This window comes from Solanum tuberosum, unplaced genomic scaffold, assembly GCF_000226075.1.
Source record: "Solanum tuberosum cultivar DM 1-3 516 R44 unplaced genomic scaffold, SolTub_3.0 scf00214, whole genome shotgun sequence".
NCBI classification, from domain to species: Eukaryota; Viridiplantae; Streptophyta; class Magnoliopsida; order Solanales; family Solanaceae; genus Solanum; species Solanum tuberosum.
In genome coordinates this window covers 636,115-652,796 of record NW_006239139.1, presented here as the reverse complement: position 1 = coordinate 652,796, position 16,682 = coordinate 636,115, and the positions used below count along the sequence as shown (strand labels likewise).

General features: G+C 34.5%; 3 protein-coding genes across 3 annotated transcripts; 2 read left to right on the top strand and 1 right to left on the bottom strand.

Annotated features, from left to right (window-relative positions):
- Positions 1 to 387: 387 nt before the first annotated feature.
- Positions 388 to 8,249, top strand: LOC102591374 (uncharacterized). Its single transcript, XM_015312661.1, has 9 exons — positions 388 to 451; positions 1,794 to 1,880; positions 3,216 to 3,305; positions 3,392 to 3,478; positions 3,573 to 3,677; positions 4,378 to 6,459; positions 6,629 to 6,775; positions 7,237 to 7,649; positions 7,924 to 8,249. The coding sequence occupies exons 1-9, from the start codon at positions 404 to 406 to the stop codon at positions 8,096 to 8,098; spliced, it is 3,234 nt and encodes a 1,077-aa protein (XP_015168147.1). The 5' UTR covers positions 388 to 403; the 3' UTR covers positions 8,099 to 8,249.
- A 519-nt stretch (positions 8,250 to 8,768) lies between these two features.
- On the top strand, positions 8,769 to 13,557 carry LOC102591036 (legumin B-like). Its single transcript, XM_006356051.2, has 5 exons — positions 8,769 to 8,803; positions 10,010 to 10,294; positions 11,052 to 11,313; positions 11,756 to 12,235; positions 12,546 to 13,557. Exons 1-5 carry the CDS (start codon positions 8,769 to 8,771, stop codon positions 12,933 to 12,935), a joined length of 1,452 nt encoding a protein of 483 aa, XP_006356113.1. The 3' UTR covers positions 12,936 to 13,557.
- On the bottom strand, positions 13,203 to 15,543 carry LOC102600950 (myb-related protein Myb4-like). The gene is made up of 3 exons (XM_006356003.2): positions 15,255 to 15,543; positions 14,497 to 14,626; positions 13,203 to 13,996 (listed from the first exon to the last, which is right to left on the bottom strand). The coding sequence occupies exons 1-3, from the start codon at positions 15,385 to 15,387 to the stop codon at positions 13,501 to 13,503; spliced, it is 759 nt and encodes a 252-aa protein (XP_006356065.1). The 5' UTR covers positions 15,388 to 15,543; the 3' UTR covers positions 13,203 to 13,500.
- Positions 15,544 to 16,682: the final 1,139 nt, after the last annotated feature.

Sequence of the window (16,682 nt, the reverse complement as noted above, 5' to 3'; positions counted from 1 at the left end):
TCGAAAATGTAAGGTTCCCCTAAACTTGCTGTCACTTTATTTTCTCCTCTCTTTTTTTTCTGCTTCTTTCCAATTTTTTCTTTTTGCTTCCTCTGATCTAATCTCAAAAAATTTCTAAATTTCAACATTTACCCACTAGAAATCTACATCAATGTAACATGAATTCAAAAAAATCTTGAATTTTTTCGATCGAATTTTGGTTTTAATTTGGTGAATGTAGGTGGATCATAGTATCGAAAAGTTTCTATTTTGGGAAAAAGGGATCAGTTTTAAAAATTAGGGTTGGAAGAGATTAATGATAGGCCAAGGAAGATTGCATTGGTATCTATGATGAATATGTTGATGGTTGGGAGGACAACAAATAGGCTTCTTTGGTGGATAGCCAAGATTTGTTTCAGATGGAATGGCAGATCCTGCTAGTTATGGCAATCCTGACCGCGACATTGACCAGGTATATTTTGTGAGTATAAGTGGCGCGAAGTCAGAATTTTTATATTTTTTTAAAAAAATTGTGGGGTAGGAGAAGGGGTAGAGGATTACGAGGTGAGGAACTGAATCACTCACCAATAAAGTGAAAGTTCGCCATGAAAATTGTGATTATCTGAAAAAAAGTAGTTTTTGTTTTCATGTGAAAAATTGTGAATCACACCCAATTTTTAACTTTTGGCTTTTGAGTTACCCAAAAGCCAAAAGTCACTAAAAGTAAGTCAATCCAAACACCTACTTAATGGTCATATAACACACCTAAACTATCATTTTTTCAGGACTTTCATACCTCGACTATCCATTGTTCTCTTTACCTACATAAACTCACTACCTTTGTATTAAAACACTCCTCGATGTTGAGTTAGCCAATTGTTTGTTCCTGGTCAACAACAGACGCGTGTAGGCCAACACAGCATCGAGGTGCGTTTTAATGCAAATGGAGTGATAGTTGAGGTATGAAACTTGTTTAAATATTATAGTGTAGGTGTTTTTTTTTACTGTAGACTCTAACAAAGTACTGTGTAACCTATATACCTAGTTTAATTTTCTGATGAGGGGTGTTCTTCAACTGACCAAAGAATTGTATTACTCTTGTGGGAAATGGAGTTCATCTGCTCTAATTTATGCAAATTCGATACACGAATTATACCCTATTCGTTGCTTAGCATGAGTAGATGAATTGAGTGAAATAAACTTGTTATTAAACAGATAAAAGTGTCACATATGTAGCTAGTTATGTAGTATTTAGTGGGAAAACGACTTAAGTGAAATGAGCTTCCATGAGTAATGCCTCAGGCACAACTATCAAGGTATTGTCCGCTCTAGCCCAACTTTTCAGGCCTCACGGTTTTGTCTCCGTGAACTTTAGCTCAAAAGGTGCCTCAATCACCATGGCTCCATCATTGTGGCTGTTGTTTATTCGACCAATCTGGACAATACTAAAACAATAATTTTACTAACTCGACTAGACTTAGCAACATAAGGCAGAGAATTTTTTTGCAAATGCATCCTTGTCTTCCTAGTGTTCCATCATTGAAAATGTATAGATGCCAATTGCAATTTAATATCTCGAACAGTCGTGCTTCACTAAGATTAAATAAAGTATGGGTACGGTATGCTTTTATAAAATGGTATGATGTTAAAACTCATAATGCTTGAATTTCAGTTGGCAACAACAGTTTTCTCATGACTTTGAATATATAGAATTTTCATGTTGTTTTTCAAATTTCATAGACATTACAACATAATTATCATAAAGTTCTTGATTTTCCAGTGATCTTATTTCTCACTTAACACTTATTTTGAAGGGGCTAATTACGTTGAAGAAAGGTACACAGCTAATTAAGTATAGCCGGAAGGGGAAGCCAAAGTTCTGCCCTTTCAGAGTTTCTCCGGTAATTGATTGCATTACTTCTGAGCTTCATATCAACTAGTAATGTGCTTTTTATGATTTTTACACTGTTTGCAATCTGAGAGCTTCTATATGAACTTATTATTCTTGTCCGGAAATTTACAAATTAACTGAAGACTCTCTCTAAGAACAAGAATTTGAAAGAAAAGCCATTTAAGGAATACCATAGTTTTGTATACTTGCTATCAAACACCAAGGGATAAGAATCGGTTGATCGCAATAGTTTGATTGCGAGGTACTACAACTTAAAGTAGGTCTTCAAGGCTATTCTCACAGCGGAATATGGGGTTTCAATTCCAAAAGGGAAAAAAAAATACTCCATACATCCCATTTGACTTGCATAAAAGTTTATGTTATTGCAATGCCTTTTACTAAGTCAAAGTATTTGAAACTGAATGTTTTGTCCTGCTTTCCTTATTAATTGACATGTTTTCTTCACAGTCGTATTACCCTTTTCATAGCCACTTAAATTTTCTGCACTTGAATTGAGGTTCTTTCGGAAACAAGCTCTCTACCTCCACAAAGTAGGGGTAAGGTCTGTGTACACTCTACCTTCTCCAGACCCCACTTGTTTGATCACACTGGATATGTTGTTGTAAAATATTTGAAAGTGAAGCCGAGGTTCTTTTGAAAGTGAATCAAATAGTTGGTAGTACCAAGAAAGCTATTTTTAGTGTTTAGTATACATAACATTTTTCCTTGTATTTATTAGCAACTGTTTGTCATTGTTTTGTTCATAAGTAAAAGTAATTCTGGTTACATGAATCTCTATTGGTTATTTTGCTAGTAGCTGCTTGATTGGTGACGCCAGTCGTGTCATAGTTCATTTCAAGTTCCTTAAAGTTTCTGTTCCATCCAAGAGTCTCGTGCCATATGCTTCTCGTTTTCTTTCTGTAACTTACCAGTGTTGTCAAAGGCGCGCTTAAGCCCTGAAGCGAGGCTCAAAATGTATTGAGTGCATTGCTTCGCTTAAGACATATTTTTCCTTTGTAATTATTAGTCTTGGACTAAACATAATATATATGTATTTTTCTCCATTTGCGCCTTTTTTAATTAAAGGTCATGCTTTATTTGTGTTTTGCGCTTAAAGCTCCAATGGACCTTAAAGCTCTTTTGCCCTTTTTGCTTTTGATAACACTGTAACTTACTACTTCGGCTGCTCCTGAGTTCTTCCGGTGTCTGAACTGATGAAAGCGCCTTATCAGTTCAAATATGCATCTGGCTTTCTAGCTCACTCAAAAAGCCAGATCATGAAGTTGATTTCTGAAATTATATGATATCTGATGGAAGATTACAGCTTTACTTTTGGTACTGCCAGGATGAAACAACATTAATTTGGTACTCTCGTGGATCAGAAAGGAATCTAAAGCTATCAGCAGTTTCAAAAATTATTCCTGGCCAGAGAACTGTGAGTTAATGATTATGCGTTTACATTTTGCAAAGAGTTCGTTTACCTATTAATGTGAACTTTTGCGTGTGAATATGTCTATGCAGCCTGTTTTTAAAAGATTTTTGCGCCCAGAGAAGGAGTACTTGTCATTTTCCCTTATATACAACAATGGCGAAAGATCTCTAGATCTGGTTGGTGAATAGATAATTTGGTTTTTGCTGTCATGAATATTGTTTGGAGAAAGTTTTACTAAGGTGACTGTTAATTATCATTTTCATTTTGAAGATCTGCAAGGATAAGATCGAAGCGGAGATTTGGATTGCTGGACTAAAGAATATAATTTCAGCTGGTCAAGCTCGTAGTAGACGTACTAGGAGTGATATTACTGATGTAAGTTTTTAACCTTGAACTTTAAGGTCAAATCAACCAACTATTCATCTCTTACATCTATCTTACATATTGTACCATGTGGAAGTCACTTTCTCTTTTTCATTTTTTACCATGAACCGAGGCTCTATTGGAGAAAACTCTCTCTACCTGAAGGTAGGCGTAAGGACTGTGTACACCCCACCCTCCTCGGACCCCACTTGTGGGACTACACTGGATATGTTTTTGTTTTTTTTTAACCATGCACAAATTGACCACTTTTGACTAGATATCCGGCACTAAATGCGTTGTTTATATTCAATGATGAGAGATCTGTGACCTTCACTTCATCACATTTCTTGAAGTTTCTTTCAAGGAACACTAAACAATAGCATTACCCTTCAACTGTTGCATGTCTAACGAAAGAAGATGTGAAGGCAACATCATAGTTCGTTTTTTAAGATTGAACTGTGGAAAAAGATGCTTGAGACTATATACAAGTTTGTCTCATAACTTTTTTTGTTTCAAAGATGTTATGAACTTAATACATGGGGGATGGTTAACTTGTTTTTGTTTATAAGTATTGTATTTACATATGGTAGTTACTAGACATGCCATTTGATCAGCTTCTCTGTGTGCGTTAAGGTTCTACAGTCATTAACTACCATTTAGCAGTTTTATTGTAACATATTTTGACATCTTCTCTCTATGATTTTATATGCAGTTACAAAATTCCACTCCATGTGGTGCATCACTAGATTTCAGCCAAACTATTTCTCGGGATTGGACTTCTGCTGATCCATATGGTTATGAAACTTCCTCGAATGTGCGATGCTCAGATGTAGGGTCTGAACGTGGAAATATGCAAGTAAGAACAAGTTCGGATGGTTTCCGTATTAGTGTCTCTAGCACTCCAAGTTGTTCGAGTGGGGGTTCGGGGCCAGATGACATAGAATCATTAGGTGATGTTTATGTGTGGGGGGAGATTTGGTGTGATGGAGCATTAAAAGATGGGGCAGGGAATCCAATTCCTGTTAAACATGATGTACTTACTCCTAAACCTTTGGAGTCAAATGTGGTTCTTGATGTTCATCAAATTGCTTGTGGTGTACGACACGTTGCTCTTGTTACAAGGCAAGGAGAGGTTTTCACTTGGGGAGAAGAATCCGGGGGCAGACTTGGTCATGGAGTTGAAAGGGACTTTAGCCGCCCAAAACTTGTTGAATTTTTGGCAGTTACAAACGTCGATTTTGTTTCGTGTGGAGAGTTTCATACCTGTGCTGTGTCTACGATGGGCGATTTATATACTTGGGGTGATGGAACACACAATGCTGGACTTCTTGGGCATGGAAATGATGTTAGCCACTGGATACCTAAAAGAGTTTCCGGTCCTCTGGAAGGGCTTCAAGTTTTATCGGTTGCATGTGGTACCTGGCATTCAGCATTGGCAACTGCAAACGGAAAACTATTCACATTTGGGGATGGAACATATGGCGCCTTAGGTCATGGTAATCGTGTAACTGTACCGTATCCCAAGGAAGTTCAATCACTGAATGGACTTAAGACTATTAAAGTTGCTTGTGGTGTGTGGCACACTGCTGCTATCGTGGAAGTCACGAACCACAACTGTGGAAATCTTCCTACGAGAAAGTTGTTCACCTGGGGAGATGGCGATAAGTATAGATTAGGCCATGGAAATAAAGAAGCTTATATGCTTCCGACCTGTGTCTCTGCACTTATCGATTACAACTTTCATCAGTTAGCATGTGGACATAATATAACCGTTGGTCTTACCACATCGGGTCACGTCTTCATCATGGGAAGCAATGCATATGGTCAGCTTGGAAATCCACAGGCTGATGGGAAGGCTCCTTCTCTTGTACAAGATAGATTGGTAGGTGAATTTGTTGAAGAAATAACATGTGGCTCGTTCCATGTTGCTGTCCTTACATCAAGAAGTGAAGTCTTTACGTGGGGAAAAGGTGCTAACGGAAGGTTAGGTCACGGTGACACTGAAGATCGCAACAGTCCAACATTAATCGAGGCCTTAAAAGACAGGCATGTGAAGAACATAGCATGTGGCTCTAATTATACTGCCAGCATTTGCATTCATAAGTGGGTGTCTGGAGCAGATCAATCTGTTTGCTCGGGTTGTCGACAAGCATTTGGGTTTACGCGAAAGAGGCACAACTGTTATAATTGTGGACTAGTGCATTGCCATGCTTGCAGTTCGAAAAAAGCACTGAAAGCTGCGCTAGCTCCAACTCCAGGTAAACCACACCGTGTTTGTGACTCTTGCTACATGAAATTGAAAAAGGCTTCCGAAGGAAACTCCTCACTTTTTGTTAAAAAATTCAATTCCTCTCATCGACCAATAGAGAATAGTAAGTTAGACAGGGGCGAGGCGAAAATATCAAGAGTTTTGCTCTCTCCCACGATCGAACCAATTAAGTACCTCGAAGTCAAGTCTATGAGGCCTGGCATCAAATCAGATAATTTCAGTATAGTGAGAGCTTCACAAGTTCCCTCACTTTTGCAATTAAAAGATATTGCTTTTCCTAGTTCACTTAGTGCACTTCAATATGCCTTGAAGCCTGTCGTGACAGCACCATCTCAACTTCAGCTTCAGCCTCAGTCTCAGCCTCAGCCTCCGCCTCCTTCGTCCAACTCTAGACCTGCTTCACCGTACTCGAGAAGGCCAAGTCCTCCACGCTCCCCTGCGCCTGTTTTCTCAAGGGGTGTCATTGATAGTCTTAGAAAGACAAATGACGTATTGCACCAAGAAGTTGCCAAATTGCAAAATCAGGTATGGAACTCTTCACATATAAAACAAGAGGATTTATCATTTAATTGATGAACTTTATGTCTAGACCTATCCAGAGGAAAATATTGAAATTTGTAGGGGGAAAAAGTACCAATTTTTATTGAGCCGCCCTTGGAGGTATCATTATTAGTTGTCTCGTTTACATTTGTAGATCAAAAGTTTAAAGCAGAAAAGTGATGGACAAGATGCTGAACTACGAAAATTGAAGGAAAGTTCTCAAGAATCGTCTAGGTTGGTTGCAGAGAGAGCATCAAAGTGTAATGTCGCAGTGGAAACCATGAAGTCTATTACTATTCAAGTAATGTTCAAATTGCTTCTCTTACGTTTATGATTTGTGTTATATTTTCCTCATCTTCAGAATTCCATTTAGTTATTTTTAGATACATCTATCAAAATGTTTGCCTCTTTTATATTTTACCTCAAAGAAAATCGTTAGTTGGGTACAATCTTTAGATATTGCTCGGACTCTCCAAAACTACTATCTCACCTGTGTCTGATTTTTCAAAAATACACTACTTTTGGAGGATCCGACATGCACCCAATGGTATTTCACAAGAGTCCGAGCAACAGAGGTTCAACATCATATAACTTTAGTTGAACGAAATCATCCAAATTCCTATAACTTGCTTGATCTTGTCTTTTTTATGGGGGGTTCAACTCCCACACGGTTGTTTCGTGTATAGAAGTTTGATTTCTTTTTTTCATTACGTCTTCATGTCATGATAATGGAGCGTTTAATCGTGTCTTCTGTTACTTCAGCTGAAAGGTATGACACAAGAACTGCCTCCTGATATCTCTGAGAGTCCAGCCATCAAATCCATACATGCTCAAGTTGAATCATTTCTTAATACATTTGGGAATCAAGAAGACAGCTCTTCTTTGCAACCAGACACGTCGTATAGTCATCAGAAACCAACACACAGAAATAATATATCAGAGTCTGTTATAAGAAATGATCATTGGGATGCTGCTGGAATCCATGATACGTCACACAGTGTCGATGGAACAGTACGTGAAAACCATGGACAATCAACTCCTAGAAGTTTCTCGGGGTCACCTAGAGCTCCAAGAGAGGGACAAAAGGAAGTTATCGAACAATTTGAACCTGGCGTCTATGTCACTCTCCTTCAACTTACAAATGGCACCAAGATCTTCAAACGAGTTAGATTCAGGTATTTAACTAAATTTCCTCTGTTGCAGTTTTGATTACTTGTACTCCCCTCAATCCCTCTGTTTCGTTTTATCTGGCACACTTTTTTTAGTTTGTCCAAAGAATAACGACATTTTCCTATATTATCTATGACATGATTTATAGCCACACAATTATCTATGGCTTGTTTTAGATCTCGAGTTTCAAAAGAGACTATCTTTCTTTCTTAAACAATGTGCCTCGTCAAACATCGTCACATAAAATGTACTGTTTGTTGATTAAACAATTTCTTGCAGTAAACGAAGGTTTGCGGAGCAACAAGCAGAAGAATGGTGGAAAGAAAACAAAGACAGGCTACTGAAAAAGTACAGCCCTCCGAAGATAAATGTTGCATCTACTACTACTGATTCATCACCCGCATCACCAGCATCACCAGCACCACCACCACAAGAAAATAACGAAGCATCATAGTCTTCGTAGACGTAGTGATTGTTAATTTTGTCCAGCTTAGTTGTTAGCATAGAGGCGGGTTCAAGATTTAGACTCAACGATCTTGAAGTTGGTATATTGTATGCCTTGTAGATTTTTTTAGAACTGACATATATTTTGGACTTGAAGGATAAATTTAACCCCCTAAATCATCACAAAAAATAAATTTATCCTCTTGAGAACTCACATGTATACAAAATATAGATTGTTTCTTAGTTAGTAGTTTAACAATTGAGTTTGAAGTGATTGAATATGTTTTTTTTTCCTTATGGTTTCTTAAATTCACTAGCTTGACTAAATCAAATTCGCGCCATGAAATAAGGAAAAAGTGGTCCGGCCTACTAGGAATTTGTTTGTTTCAAGGCTCAAACAGAGACCTCTGATTAAGATGGAGGGATCTCATTTATTCCACTACATCCCTTTAGTGGTGATTGATTATCGTCTAAAACATGCCAACATAAATAATTGAACTAAGATCACTATTATCTTTTTTTTATAATTACAATATCTATTTTATAAGGTACAAACACATTATTTTTTTGTATCTAACTGAGTACTTGTACTTCATACCACCTAAGTTAAGGAAGTTCGACTGTGTTATAAAAAGACCAAACAATGAAATGGGGAAATACACATAGGGTACGCCACAACAATGGTAGAGTACGATAAGAGGGAGTTGCTCGGATGGTAAGCACCCCTCACTTCCAACCCGAAGGTTGCGAGTTCGAGTCACCAAGGGAGCAAAAGGGGTGGGAGCTCCTAGGGAGGGTAATAAAAATAAAAAAAAACAATGGTAGAGTACGTATAACTAATACATGTATTAGAGTTATACACCCTATTTGGTGTGTATAACTAATACCTTACATTTGGTGGTATTAGTAATACATATGATTTATACCATGAGATTAATATATGTAAAAACAAAAATACCCCTAAATCATTTTATTTATTTTCTTGATTTTATGTTTTATATTTGCACTAGTAAATTTATTTAAATAAATTACCTTACAAATTTTATTATTTAGAGAAAGTTGTTTGTTGCTAAATAAATCCATTACAAATCAATACAATATTTGAAATGTGAGTTGTTTAACATTTACTAATTGAAAAGACTAATATATGACCTCATGACGTTTGTGATCTTAATTTAATGTATTATTTGTTGATCTCAGTGTGTGTTACTAAGATGACAATTATTTACCCTCAAATAAATCAAGTGAGAAAATAGCAAAAATGACGACATAATTGTTCTTTTCCTAGCTAGTTAGAAGACCATAAAAAAAAATATTGTCCGACAATTATCTACCTTGACTCAATTACATGAAATAGAAAATTTCATAATAATTCAGGGATATAATTGGAAAGAAATTTTTTTTGTAGAGTTTTAAACCAAACACAAAATTAGCTGAGAAGCAATGAATCAAACACTTGATAAAAAATAATTCCTACAATTACTAATCTCAATATTATTAATTCCTATATACGTTATTAATCTTTGTACCAAATGATCTCTCGCTCTCATTTGATAAGACTATCAAAACCAAAAACAAGCGATGCAACACAACACTTGCAACACCAAACCAACAATCCCACCTAATAAACATTATGAATAAAAACAAACTTCCATGCAAATAAAAACACAAAAAGAAACAACTCATTATGCCACATTTCACACAAAACCTCTTCATATGTGTTAAAATCAATCAAACACTTTGATTCCATGCAAACAATTACGTGTCAATCTTTTTTCTTCAATTTTTCCCTATAAATTTCCACCCATTTTCCCATTTTTTCATCAACAAAAAAGAAGAGTAATTATAGTTATAAAAAAATGGCTTCTAAGTCCTCTTTCCTATGTTTTTTCTTTTGTTTTCTCTTTCTTTGCCAGATCAGCTTCGCTCAAATTTTTGAGCGACAACAATTCTGGCAAAGGCTGCAGCATCAGCAGCAGCACCGGGCACTCAGGTCCAAGACCGAGTGCCAGATTGAGCGTTTGAACGCTCAAGAACCGAACCGTAGGTTCGAGTCTGAGGCGGGTGTAGTTGAGTTCTGGGATGCTACCCAAGAACAGTTTGAGTGCGCTGGAGTTCAAGCCGTTAGGCATGAGATCCGGCGCAATGGGCTTTTGTTGCCTTACTATAGCAACACTCCCCAGCTCATCTATATTGTTCAAGGCAAGTCTACTACTCTTTTTTATTTTTAATTTATTTATATGAATTTAACTAATTCAAATTTGAATCGAGTAAGGTCTATTTGAGTGGTTCGATTGACCACCATTTTAATTCAAAACTTAAATAAATATTCTATTTGTTCTATTTTATATGACATATGTACTTTTTCGTGTCGTTAAAGAGTTTTTTCTTTGACCATGATTTTCTTTAAGTATTTTTTAAATATTCCTGATTTATTAATTGTTGTAATTTTCTTCTGTTTTTTTTATTTAGTTTTCAAATATATATATAAAGTTTGTTTGAGAAAACTTGAAGAATCTATATTTGTATGTTTCTCTACTTTTTATTTAGTTTTTAAATATACAAAATTTATTTCAGAAAATTTGAAGAAATCAATTTTTGAGTCTTTATTTACTTTTTATTTTAAAATATTAAATTTATTTAAGTAAATTAAAGAATTTATTTTCAAATTCACATAAGAAATTAATACTTTTTTGACACATCCCAACATAAATTTTATTTCAAAAATTTTATTCTTGAATTCACTTCAAATTGAGTTAGTTTCTTTCTTTCTTTTGCAATATTTTGACTCTCATACTCTGAATAACATCATAGCATTTTAAATTCAAGTACAAACAAAATTGTCAGTCACATATAAATTCTGAATTTGTCACTGACTGAGGCTACTCTACTACTCTTATGTAGTATAGCTAGTAGCTTCTGTTATGGTTTTAGTTGACATTTGTTTTGATGCATGTAGGAAGTGGAGTTCATTCAGCAATATTCCCAGGTTGCGCCGAGACATTTGAAACAGAGTCACCACTCGATCGTAGGGCTCGGTCAGGAGATAGAGGGCAGAGATCACTCGATCGTCACCAGAAAGTTAGGCGTTTTCGGGCGGGAGATATTCTTGCATTGCCTGCTGGAGTTACTCATTGGACATACAATGATGGTGAAGAACCTATTATTAGTGTCTCACTTATTGACACTTCTAATGTTGCCAATCAACTTGATCTCACATTCAGGGTAATTAAAAAGAATGATACGTTTCTAAATATTTTTCGTTTTACAACAAGATTGCACAACCACACATATTTTAGACCATGAATTTCAAAAACCAGACTTTCAAGTGTTAATTTTCATGTCCAATCAAAACTGTTGCATAAATTGGGATAGAGGAAGTAGTTGTTTTCACAAGATACAAAATAAATTGGAACCACATGGAGTTATACTAGCTAGTAAAATCTTTGAATCACTCTCTTATAATAGTTATATATATAACTAGTAAATCATTCATTTATAACATGTTTTACTTATTAGACACAAAATATGTAACAAAATCAACATAACCCTACCTCAGAGATAGAGAAGTTGTTTCTGATAAGACGAGCCTCGACTCAAGGATATCGTAACAAAATCATGGTACTTAATTCACTTTTTTTTTATTGATTGATTTTGAATTTGGCAGAAATTCTTCCTAGCTGGGAATCCTCAACGTGGTGTACAAGAACAAGTACTAGGAAGACAACAAGAGACAGGCAGCCAATATGGAAGAAGAGGATCTGAACAAGAGAAAGGAGGCAACATGTTAAGTGGATTTGATGCTCAAGTTCTCTCCGAGGCATTCAATGTAGACGTTGAGGTTATACGAAAGATCCAGGAACAGGCCCCCGAGAGGGGCGTTATTGTCCAGGCTGAGAACCTTCGGTTCCTCCTCCCGGAGGCTAAAGAAGAAGAAGAAGAAAGAGAATGGCATAGTAGAAGAGGAATCCCTCTTAATGGATTGGAAGAAACTTTTTGCACAATGAAGTTGAGGGAGAACATTGGCCATCCTACTAGGTCTGACGTGTACAATCCACGTGGCGGACGCATAAGCACCGTCAACAGCAACACTCTCCCCGTCCTTAACTGGCTCCAGCTCAGCGCTGAGAGAGGAACACTCTACAACGTAAGTGGTTATCCCTATTAAAAAAATTTAACTTTTATATACTGACAGTTTAACTTTTCATATTAAAGAGTTTGACTTTAATACACTCTTACTCTAAACTATAGTAGCTCGATATAAATGCATGTATTCTTCACTATGAATTAGTAGCATGACATAACAAGTAATTTGAGATAACTACACGTAATTGTTCATACTAATTTGTCAATAAGAGTTAGTCACTTGAAAAAAAAAGCGGTTCTAATTGTGTTATTGTATATATGATCAGTGTACATAAGTTAAATTCATCGTGACATGTTTGCACGTATTACAGAATGCTATAGTGGCACCACATTGGAACATGAACGCTCACTCAATCATCTATATCATCCGTGGAAGCGGCCGGTTCCAGGTGGTTGGGAACGCGGGAAAGTCCGTGTTTGATGATGAGGTGAGGCAGGGGCAACTTATCGTCGTGCCTCAAAACTTTGCTATAGTGAAGAAGGCAGGGGAGCAAGGGCTCGATTACATCGCTTTCAAGACCAATGACAACGCGATGATTAGCCCGTTAGCCGGACGTTTATCGGCTATCCGAGCCATGCCAGAGGAAGTCCTCATGAACTCATACCAAATTACAAGGCAGGAAGCTAAGAGCTTGAAGTATAATAGGGATGAGCTTAGTGTTTTTGGACCAGGAGCTAGATCTAGCAGGCAATATGCCTAAATGTAACATTATGTAAAAAAAAATATAAAAAAATCAAATAATGTAGTGTCTCAAAAATCCTATCTTTTATGTTAGGATTTGTTTGGTGAGGGAATAATTAAAAAAAATGCCTCTTGTAAAAGGCAGTTCTAACGTTTAATTAATCTTTTGAGTGAATCGAGAAAAATGTTTGATTGTCCATCTTTCTGATGATACATATATCAAGCCTTGCATTCTACGGATAATTCAAATCAGAGTAATTGAATGTCTAACTTGGTTGGGCCTATATGACATGACCGATCAATAGATTTAACTATTTTTTTCATACATAAGGTCCCTTAATATGTCTCTATCTGTGTAATTAGCATTATTTCACATGCCAATATAGTATTTTCCACTATCTACTGATCAGTGGTAACTTTATACTATATGTTAAAACTAAAAACAAAGAAGTTCAAATCTCAAAATAAATAAAATAATAAAAGAATTTGGTGGTCCTCCCCATATTTAATGGTCAAGAAAAAACACATAAAAATTTTCAGACTTGTCATACTCCCAATTTATGATGAAACCCAAAATTGACCCCTCAAAGTTCTGGTAATTCTGAAAGTTCCTCAGTCTTTATGAAAAAGTTGAATAAAAAGTCCATGTCAATGTCATCCTCCATTATTGTTGTACTATTAAATATGTCCAAACTTTGAAATTCTTCACCATCCGTAGTAGTAACAAAATCGAAGTTGTTCTCTGTTGATAATTCGTCTGTCCAAAAACTCTCATCGATCTTAACGAAATACTCTGATGAGTCCATTTCTTCATGTTTAATCACTATCTGATCGTCGATCATCGTATCGAAAGTGGCAATTGATGATGAATTTGTTGTCATGACTGACGTCTCGCTAGACGATATTTCTGGTGAGTTAGGAGCATGTATGCAATTATTTATTTGATTAATTTTTTTGGAGTGTCTTTTGAAGCTTTGAGGAGACGGATAATCTTTTAGCCTTTTCTTCAAGTGGGTGTGCCAAATATTTTTTATTTCATTATCTGTTCTTCCCGGTAATCTTGCTGCTATTGCTGACCATCTGAAGAAAAAAAATCATTTTTTAATTAGAATAAGGGTATAATATAAAATCTTTCTAAATTAAATATCGCATTGATAATTGAGATTTTAGTTAAATATATTATATTTATAATGTCAAATCTAGGGAAATAGGGGTCTATGTCACATCTACATTTATATTTTTAATTGCAATTAATGCATAGATTTGCTAATAGAATTATAATTAATAATATATTTACCAACTTATCTAAATGAATCATTTCACAATTTTTAAAAAAAACATGGGTATAAGGACATGTTATCAAAGTGTGCATGATCCTCATATTTCCAATCCCTTAATAACAAATTTACTACAAAATATTAAAAATTAGAGATGGACTATTACATCTTTCACTAAATAATAAAATTTGTTTTAATCCTATTAACAATAAAATAATGATAAATTATTAAAAAATTATGTTAATCGACTATATATATATAGCAACATATTAGCAACAAATTTCGTAATTAATAATTACTAACCTATTGCCAAGAATTTCATGTAAATTGATGATATTATCTTCTTCTTCTTTGGTGAAATTTCCCCTCTTTATATCTGGACTCAAATAATTCATCCACCTCAATCTGCAACTTTTTCCACATCTCAATAATCCTGAATAGGAAAAAAAAAAAAGGCAAAATATATATCAGAAATGAGTTTTATTTTCCAAAATCTCAAGAAAAATATAAATCAAAAATAGGTTTTTATTCTTCAAAAACACTTTTTTCTTCCAATTCCATGATATTTTTCTAATAATTTCTTCATCAAATTTTTAGTAAACATAATAGGCCAATAAAATAGTTATTAATTACTAATTTTTGATGGGGGCACAAAATTAAGCAAAACAATTTTAAAAATAAAATAAAATTGCAGGTCTAAATCTGACATATTATTTGTGTAAAATGTAGTTTTGGAGAATAACAATTTGTGTTTGATAAATTAATTTTAAAAGATACTTTTTATTAATATTAGATCAACAATTTATGCTTGACCAAAATTCTTAAAGTGCTATCACAAAAAAACTTCTTTTTTTTTCGGCTTCTAAATAGAACTACTCCTACTACTAATCAAAAGTACTTATTTTTCCCCAAAATAATTGATCAAACATGTTTTATAGTCAAAATATTTGCAAATTTAGAAAGGAAGTTAACATTATAGTATAACATCCCAAAAGTCAAAATGAATATAACGTCACTTAAATTGAAACAGATAGATTATATCGTAATTTTTAAGCAATTACCAGCTTGTTTAGGGAGCGCACGCCAATTGCTATGGCCATTTTTGTTAATGTAAGAGATGAGAATTTGATCTTCTTCGTGATCCCATGGCCCTTTCTTCAAGCTCGTTTTCTCACAACAAGGTGCTCTGCCCATTTTTCTTTTTTCTCACTCGTTTTTTTGAAACAGACTAAAAAGAAATAACTTTAACTTCTTTTTTTCTTCAAATTTTTATGTGTGAGAGAAATTATTAGAAGTCTCACTCTTCAGTTTCAGTGAAAAAAAAGAAAGAAAATGGTTGAAGTGTTTAGTGAAGGCTAAGAATGGGTATTTATATTAGCATATATTTTGAAAGAAATAAAAAGAATAGTCAAAGGTCAAAAAGTCCTTTCTTGCAATTTCCATGAAGTTGTGTTTGTTTTTGTATTTATTTTCATTAAAAATAATTAACATATTTTGATATTGTATAATGCAAGTGTGTGGACCATAAAAAAGGGATGGGGGAAAATGTGCGTTTTATTTCATGTCTTGCGTATTTCTTACGTGGTTTTTGAGTTACTATGTAAAAGCGAACTTATTTTGTGCGTAGCATATATATATATATTTTTTTTTTCCTACTTAACCTATCATCAATTATTTGATAAAACATATATCCTTCAATTATTACTTGTTTTATTTTCCTACATGTGAATGATAACTGTGATACTCCAGGTAGCTAGAAAAAGGGAATAACTAATAATTGAGGTGTGTTTTGATAAATAGTAGAGGGTAATTCGAGTGACAAACTCACATAACTAATAATCCAAATATGAAACTTGAAAAAACATGATACTTTAGGTCTATTTTTTACTATTATATTTATAAATGGAGAAAATGGAGAATCAAAGTCTCATCAATTAAGTGAAAGTTGAAATAGCCAACCAATTAAACTCATAAAATTATTTATAAGTGACTTACGAATTAAAAACCTTCTTTGATTTATTAAATTTATTCACAATCTTTACACACACTCGACCAATTTTGTTGTTTACTTTTGTCCATCTATATACATATATTATATATTGATTATACACGATTATATATATGTTATATATAGATTATATATATTTATTTTAAATTTAAATAATAGATGGACCACTATTTGAATTATTTAGTAAAGGCTTAAGTCATCTGCGGTCCCTTAAAGTTGTCCGCATAATTCATTTAAACACCTCAACTAAGGTGTGTACCTATTGAACACTTTTATTGTTCAAAATGAGTATCTATTGAACATTTTTCGCTGACATGGCAAAGAGAGTGCAACACACATACATAGGAGCGCATGAAGGGGCAATTTTTAGCTAATTTTTTTAAAAAAAATCTCCTTCTTCTTTCCACAAATGCATATTTATCTTTCAAGTCAAACAATGTATCTTCTTCCAGAATTATCGACCGAATAAAGAAACTTAGAT

Bases quoted from the DNA above. Each gene is read 5' to 3' on its own strand.
- LOC102591374 (XM_015312661.1), top strand. From the start codon at position 404: ATGGCAGATCCTGCTAGTTATGGCAATCCTGACCGCGACATTGACCAG. The intron at 1,881-3,215 runs GTAATTGATTGC...TGGTACTGCCAG, and splicing joins GCCCTTTCAGAGTTTCTCCG to GATGAAACAACATTAATTTG. The intron at 6,776-7,236 runs GTAATGTTCAAA...CTGTTACTTCAG, and splicing joins TGAAGTCTATTACTATTCAA to CTGAAAGGTATGACACAAGA.
- LOC102591036 (XM_006356051.2), top strand. From the start codon at position 8,769: ATGGTAGAGTACGATAAGAGGGAGTTGCTCGGATG. The intron at 10,295-11,051 runs GTCTACTACTCT...GCATGTAGGAAG, and splicing joins ATCTATATTGTTCAAGGCAA to TGGAGTTCATTCAGCAATAT. The intron at 11,314-11,755 runs GTAATTAAAAAG...TGAATTTGGCAG, and splicing joins AACTTGATCTCACATTCAGG to AAATTCTTCCTAGCTGGGAA.
- LOC102600950 (XM_006356003.2), bottom strand. From the start codon at position 15,387: ATGGGCAGAGCACCTTGTTGTGAGAAAACGAGCTTGAAGAAAGGGCCA. The intron at 14,627-15,254 runs GTAATTGCTTAA...TTTCCTATTCAG, and splicing joins TGCGCTCCCTAAACAAGCTG to GATTATTGAGATGTGGAAAA. The intron at 13,997-14,496 runs GTTAGTAATTAT...TTTTTTCTTCAG, and splicing joins CATGAAATTCTTGGCAATAG to ATGGTCAGCAATAGCAGCAA.